Source organism: Chiloscyllium plagiosum, chromosome 9, assembly GCF_004010195.1.
Source record: "Chiloscyllium plagiosum isolate BGI_BamShark_2017 chromosome 9, ASM401019v2, whole genome shotgun sequence".
In the NCBI taxonomy this organism is placed as follows: domain Eukaryota; kingdom Metazoa; phylum Chordata; class Chondrichthyes; order Orectolobiformes; family Hemiscylliidae; genus Chiloscyllium; species Chiloscyllium plagiosum.
Genome location: NC_057718.1, coordinates 12,960,620 through 12,968,612, shown reverse-complemented (window position 1 = coordinate 12,968,612; position 7,993 = coordinate 12,960,620). Strand labels below are relative to the sequence as shown.

At 40.1% G+C, this 7,993-nt stretch overlaps 1 protein-coding gene across 1 annotated transcript in view; it reads left to right on the top strand.

The window, feature by feature from the left end:
- The window catches only part of LOC122553165 (cation channel sperm-associated protein subunit epsilon-like), a 103,924-nt gene extending 98,625 nt beyond the window's left edge, over nt 1-5,299 (top strand). The window contains exons 6-7 of the mRNA XM_043696752.1: nt 821-975; nt 5,170-5,299. Of these exons, the coding sequence (XP_043552687.1) occupies nt 821-975; nt 5,170-5,299 (285 nt within the window). The remainder of the gene's footprint in view (nt 1-820; nt 976-5,169) is intronic.
- Nucleotides 5,300-7,993: the final 2,694 nt, after the last annotated feature.

Genomic DNA, 7,993 nt, shown 5'->3' with positions numbered 1-7,993 from the left:
TTTACAAGGATGTTGCCAGGGTTGGAGGATCTGAGCTACAGGGAGAGACTGAACAGGCTGGGGCTGTTTTCCCTGGAGCGTTGGAGGCTGAGGGGTGACCTTATAAAGGTTTACAAAATTATGAGGTGCATGGGTAGGATAAATAGGCAAAGTCTTTTCCCTGGGGTCGGGGAGTCCAGAACTAGAGAGCATAGGATTAGGGTGAGAGGGGAAAGATATAAAAGAGTCCTAAGGGGCAACATTTTCATGCAGAGGGTGATACATGTATGGAATGAGCTGCCAGAGGATGTGGTGGAGGCTGGTACAATTGCAACATTTAAGAGGCATTTGGATGGGTATATGAATAGGAAGGGTTTGGAGGGATATGGGCCGGATGCTGGCAGGTGGGACTAGATTGGGTTGGGATATCTGGTCGGCATGGACGGGTTGGATCGAACGGTCTGTTTCCACGCTGTACATCTCTATTACTCTATGACTTTGTTTTCAACAATAAAACAAAAGACTGTGGATGCTGGAAATCTGAAACAAAAATGGAAATTGTTGGAGAAACTCAGCAGGCCTGGAAGCATCTGTGGACAGAAAATAGAGCTAACCTTTAGGTCCAGTGACCCTTCTTCAGACGTTCTGCTTCCAGACCTGCTGAGTTTCTCCAGCAATTTCTGTTTTTGTTTCCTTTTTTAAAAGTTGTTGTTATTTGCTTTAAATTTATGGTGAAATTATTGCTGTTTGTAATGAGCTGAAACTACATCATCTGATATAGAACATTATTTTTATAACAATAAGATAATTGAGGTTTATGCAAATATACTTTTGGGTTAAGAATTACAGGTCTTGCTTTGAAGCTCATGGATCGGTTAAAAGCATGGATAGACCATACGAAATCCTGAACTCAACAGGCTCAATGTACCTGACGTGGCCAAATGATCATACTGGAGTTTATCTCTTCACTGTGAAAATAGTGGACCCCAATTTCAGGTCACTTGATATACACTTTAAGAATAGAAAACATTATTTATATGTTGAAACCATAAACCATGTTTTTTGAACAAAAATGTAAAGAATTTTCTCTTTCTTCCATCCCTGGAGTAAAATATTTTTAAAAACAGAATCCCATGCCTTTCTACACAATTCTAATTTAGAATCCCTAAAATAGAGGGATTACTTGCCCTCTAGATTACAGGTAGAGTATGTTCTAAGTGAATGTTAATAATGACTAATTTATAGTGTCATTGTCAGCATTTTTCTCACTGGTTTCTAGGTAGGGTTTCTCAACTTCACACACAGCAGGTCCTAGGTTCAGACCCAACTAAAACTTGTAAGTGAAATCTTTCCTTTTCCCACTCTTGAAAGTGTGTGTGTGTGTGTGTGTGTTTGTGTGTGTGTGTGTGTTTGTGTGTGTGTGTGTGTGTGTGTGTGTGTGTGTACTCGTTGAACATTTTAACACACACCCTGGGATGAAAGGTTTTTTTTAAAGTCCTCAATAATGAGCACAAAGTAGTAAAAGTATAATTCATTCAGTATTGTCTTCATCGTCAGTATATGAAATCTGGTGAAAGTCAGAGTGAACAGAGTTGTAGATATCTAATTTTTTAAAAATTCAATACTGTGGCTTGGCCGTAATATCAAGTCTGCTGCATATTGCAAGAGGAGCAACAAAATAAGGCAACTAAGGAATATCGAGCATAGAGCTGACAATTTTATAGGGATGCACAGTATGTATGCTGCCAAACAATGCAACTGAACTTGTCACCTCGCTAACTCAATTTCAACAAACAGAGTGACTGCCCATAAAATAATAAATCTGCATATGCGGATACAGAGAAAGTGAGGACTGGAGATCAGAGTGGAGAGTGTGGTGCTGGAAAAGCACAGCAGGTCAGACAGCATACAAGGAGCAGGAGAATCAACGTTTCAGGCATAAGTCCTTCATCAGGACTGGATATGTCAACAGTTAAACTATTTGATATGGATAAGTCAACAGTTTTTATCATCCTTTGTACCTTTTTCATTACCTCTGAAATTCACTCAGTGTCACTCTTTATGGTGGAAGTATAACTCACTAATAGATAAATTTAGGTTAACAATACTGTTTTGTAAAGCTATGCATGCAAACATAACTAACAACAGAAATTGATAGTCATCCTCATTTTTCGTATTGTCAGTTGTCTTAAAATGTCATCTGTAGATGCTTCCAGGAATATGTTAAATGTTATGTTCACTACCTAGCAATTGCATCTCATGATTGGCAGACCAATCTTGATGTCCTTGCATCAGGTTGGATACAGCATAAATAAAAATCAGTTAATCAGTTTAACTGGTATTTCCTAGGTTACTGTATTTTAGTGCCATTTGGGGTTTTTAAAGCAGAAAACAATTAAATGGAGGGAATCATTTTAAGCTTCCTTATTTTCCCATTGTATCTGCAGACCTTAATGGTTACACTTGTAAGGAGTTTGGGTATCTACTAGGCATAGATCCTGTTATTAAGCACATGCCTTGCCTGAAGATTAAAGAGATTATATGTGCTTTATTAAAAATATCGACACTGGTGCAGGAGATGTGTATTTTCATGGTTGGATTTAAAGCACATGGAAAAGCGGAGGGATTTCTGTTGTCACTGATTTTAAAAAAATGTGCATTAAGATCACATTTCTCATTTAGTAAATTGATTCTCCCCAGAGTAAATGGAGCTTTACTCTTCACCCAGTCGGTCCCTGAAGCATTCAAGATTTCTGTCAACCTGGGCCACAGAGATATTTACCATAAAAAATTCTAGACTCTGATATCAAGATTAAATCCAGAATCTCATGAATTTATATACATTGCAAATAGCTAAGAATAGTAGATAATTCTAATCTGGAATTTTTCTGCCAGGGCAACTCTGCTCCTGATCTTGTTCCCCAAACATGGAAAAAAGAATTTGAACTCCAGAGATGAGGTGAAAAAACTGCCCCTGACAATCAGGTTGGTTGTTATTGAGTTGGGTGTCAAGGACCCCTAGCAAAAATGGAGCCAGTAGGAATCAGGGAGAAAAACTTCACTGATTTGGAGTCATACCAAACATAAAGCATAATGGTTGTGGTGCTGGAGGCCAATCAATTTGGGGTGGCACAGTGGCTCAGTGGTTAGCACTGCTGCCTCACAGCGTCAAGGACCCGGGCTTGATTCCTGCCTCAGGGGACTGTCTGTGTGGAGTTTGCACATTCTCCACATGGGTTTCCTCTGGGTGCTTCAGTTTCCTCCCACAATCCAAAGACGTGCAGGGCAAGTGAATTGGCCATGCTAAATTGCCCATAGTGTTAGGTGCATTAGTCAGGGATAAATATAAGGTAGGGAAATGGGTCTGGGTGGGTTACTCTCAGGAGGGTCAGTGTGAACTTGTTGGGCCAAAGGGCCTGTTTCCATACTGTGGGGAATCTACTCTAATTCAAGTCTAGGACAGCACTTCTGGAGTTCCTCAGAGCTGTATCCCAGGGCCAACCATCTTCAGCTGCCTCATTAATGGACTTTTGCATGTTTGCTGATGATAGCACAAAGTTCAGCACTATTTGCAACTCCTCAGATACTGAAACAGACCATGTCAACATGCAACAAGATATGGACAATATCCACTTTTAGGTTGATAAGTGGCAAGCAACATTGCACCACTCAAGTGCCAGACAATGATCAATTCCAACAAGAGAGAATGTAACTTTCACCCCCTATCATTCAATGTCATTTCCATCACTGAAATCTCACTGTCAACATCATGAAGGTTACCACTGACCAGGAACTGAACTGGACCAACTATAGAAATACTGTGGCTACAAGACCAGGTCAGAGGCTTGGAATTCTGCAACAACTACAACAATCATCCTCTGTGCTACTGTAACTGCAACCAGTGGAAAGCTTTGCCTGAGTCCCATTGACTCCAGTTTTGCTAGGGCTCCTTGAAACCACATTCAAATGCAGCCTTGATGTCAAGAGTATTCATTGTCACCTCGTCACCTTGCCCATGTTTGATCTAAAGCTGTACTGGAATCAGGAACTGAGTTTCTCTGGCTGGACTCAAACTAAGCATCAGAAAACAGGTTATTGCTAAACAAGTACTGCTTTGATAGTACTGTGGATAACACATTCCAACATTATACTGATGACTAATGGAAAGCTGTTAGCTGGATTGGATTTATTGGCTTTTTTGCATAGGACATAAGTGGGAATTTTCCACAATATTGGCTGGATGCCAATTTTGCACTGGAACAGTTTGGCTGTAGATGCAGCAAGTTTTGAGGCACATGTCTTCAGTACAATTTCCAGATTGTCATCAGGCCCCATAGTCTTTGCAGTATCCAGTGCCTCCAGCTGTTTCTTAGTATCTCATGAAATGAATCGAATTGGTTGTAGACTGTAATGCTGGAAATCCCTGAAGAAGGCTAAGGTGGATCATCCACTCAGCTGAATATTATTGTGAATACTTCAACTTTTTATTTGCACTCTTGTTCTGGGCTCCCCCATTATTGAGGATGGGGATAATTGTTTTAATGCCTACCATCATTCATGGCTGGATTTGACAGGACTTCAAAGCTTAGATCTGTACGTTAGTTTTGAAATTGCTTAGTTCTGTCTATCACTTTCTCTTATGCAATTTGGCACACTGTCACCTTTTAAAGTTTCACCAGATTGAGACCTCATGCTGAAGTATGCTGGAGCTGCTCCTCCTGCACTCTTCATTGAACCATGGTTGATCTCCTGGCTTGATGGTCATGATGGATATACCAGGCTCTGCAGTTTGTATTGAAATATAAATCCGTTGTTGCTGATGGACCACAGCACCACATGAATGTCCATTCTTGAATTGCTAAATCTGTTTGATTTAATGCCATTTAACACAATGATGATGCCACACGATGTGATGTAAGCCCTTCTCAACGGGAAGTCAAGATTTTGGCTCCACAATGATTATATGGTGGTCACTCTTAGAATCAAATAATATAAGGTAGTAAATAAGAAATATCAATGCAAATTAGAACTGAATTGCCTAGGTCAATAATAAACGATTAGCTAAACATCTCAGGCCTAAAACAAAAGTGATGTCTTCTATCCTTAGTTCTGTCACCCTGTACTCACAAGAAAATATTTCCTATGACTTTACTTTTTGAACTTACTAATTTTATATTTTTGTGTCTGCAGTTTCTGTGAATTGACAGCTGAATTTGCCATAGAAACCTATGGGGTCATAATCAGGTATAGTGTTTGCAAAAAAGTAACTTTCCAGACTGGACAGTATGCATCTGTATCAGCACTAAATAGCATGAAATAGAACTGAAAATAATTGAAACCTTGGAAAAAACCTGGGGCTTGATCTTCACTACCAAGGCGTGCAATCTGAGTCAGGACATTTTCCAACTTAGCAGACCCATTCAGCTCAAAGGTCACTGTTCCACCTACGAGGAAAGGTAGGAAAGAGTCCAGCCTTCCAAACCTGGTAGATCATGGGGCAAGCAGGTTTTTTAGTAGTCCTGCCTTGCTTCTCTGGGAGTTCCGAATTATATTAAAAACAGTTGGACTCTGCATCCCTCTCTCCTTATATACTCTCACCCCACATTCATACCACACCCATAGCTTTCACACCCCTTCAAACTCCAAGTCACCTCCATGGCTACTCATCCAGTAGTCACTATGGGTGGATATCAGGAGTTATGTAACAAAAACAGAAATTGCTGGTGAAACTCAGAAGGCAGCACCTGTGGGGAGAAAGTAGAGTTAACGTTTCGAGTCTGGTGACTCTTTGTCAGAACTAGTTCGAGAGTCCATTTTTTACAGTCCATTATTAAGGACGAAATTGCAGAGTACTTGGAAGTGCATGGTAAAATAGGGCTGAGTCAGCTTTGTTATAAAGTGGAGGTTGACCCCCCCCCTCTGATAACTAAAACCAAAACACCCAGAGAGGCTCGCCTCACCTTATCTGTTGAAAGAAATGTAAAAAGTGGTATAACCTACCCCTCACACCCCAATCTGTTATAAAGGAGTGGTTATATGAAATGAAATCCTTTAACTCATTCTATAATCAACAAATAACAATTCATTTATCTAACTCCAACACTGAACAAAAAAACAGAACCACTAACAAACTGAACAATTCCCCTTTAACTGCTGACTATCCCCAAATAAACAAAACTTCAATAGTATGCCGTTTCAATAAATAGAAGTCCCACTTACATGAACAAAACAATAGAATTTAGTCTTTCAAAATTACAACTAGGATACGTCTTCCAGAGTGTTCCGCACCCTCTCTACTGATCTTCTTTCAAGAACACCTTTCTCCTTTGAATTCTTGCATCAGGAATGTTCTCTCTATGAATTCTACTGTCTGGAATATTAGCTAAGAGTGCCTCGGTACCGTTATTAATTAGATGGTGCTTCCTCTGAGAACTGAAAGTCATTATTTCTTGGCATTTTCCAAATGCTCTCACCGTTTATACCCTTGATGACCTATTAATTTCTTTACAATCAGATTGGTTCTAGGTAGTCAAACCCATCAGATTCAAAGTTAATTGGTTTTTAATATCTAAGGGTTGGTTAATATGATTGGCTAAATTCAAAAAGAGAACAGACTGACTCTATTTCAAATGTAGTCTGACGGGCGTCTTAACAGCCTGAGAGGTACACATCTGCTCATGAATCCCAAAGCTTTTTTCCATTTAGAAAATAGTTTATGCCTCTATTCTTCTGACCAAAGTGCATAACTTAACACTTTTCCCACATTGTATTCATCTGCCATTTCTTTGCTCACTCTCCATGGCTGACCAAATCCTTCTGCAGCATTCCCAATTCCTCAAGATTACCTGTCCCTCCACTTATCTTTGTGTCATCTGCAAATTTAGCTTGTCTTGGTAAAAATGCTACTTGGCTGTTCCATATAAAATGTTTCAATTCAGGCACTTGCTGTGCATCTACACTTTTAAAATGCTTGTCTGAACAGCAGTTTACTCTAAACACTGAGGAAAAACATCATATTTTAAAGGGACCACACAACGCTTTCCCACATTTTACACACACCAACTTCACAATAGCTTGGCTTCATCAAGGGGAGACCATGCCTGACAAATCTGTTAGAATTCTTTGAGGAGGTAAATAGCAAGTTAGACAAAGGAGAGCCAGTGAACATGAATTTATTTGATTTCCAGAAGGCCTTTGACAAGGTGCCATACAGGAGGCTGCTAAATAAGTGCCCCTGATGTTAAGGTCAAGGTACTCATATGAATAAAGGATTGGCTGAATGGAAGTAGGCAGCGGGTAGGGATGAAGAGGTCTTTTTCAGGGTAGCAGTCAGTGACTAATGGAGTTCTGCAGGGGTTGTGTTGAGCCAATTATTCACATTATACATGATTTGGATTTGGGAACTGAGGGCATTGTTGCTAAATTTGCAGATGACACAAAGATAAGTGGAGGGACAGGTAATCTTGAGGAATTGGGGAGGCTGCAGAAGGACTTGGACAGCCAAGGAGAGTGGGCAAAGAAATGGCAGATGAATACAATGTGGGAAAAGGGTTAGGTTATGCACTTTGGTCAGAAGAATAGAGGCATAAACTATTTTCTAAATGGAAAAAAAGCTTTGGGATTCATGAGCAGACGTGTACTGCTCAGGCTGTTAAGGCTCCTGTCAGACTGCATTTGAAATAGAGTCAGTTCTGTTCTCAAGTAATCCAGTGCCATTTAAACTAATGGGGGTGGAATCACTATATAATTAATGGATGCTTTAAAAGTTCATGCCTTAGAAACAGTGTATGCAATTCGTCAATCATGTTATCACAAATTTGCATTAACGAAACACATGTTACAGGAGAACAACCAGGATTGTGAGCAGTTTTAGGCCTTGTATCTAAGGATGCGCTGGTGATGGGTCCAGAGAAGGTTTTTGAAATGACTGGAATGATGTCAGCCAGGTGGATCTGGATGGGTTCCTGATTGGGGCTATTAACCTGTCCAATCAGGGCGTCCTGGCTGACTGATA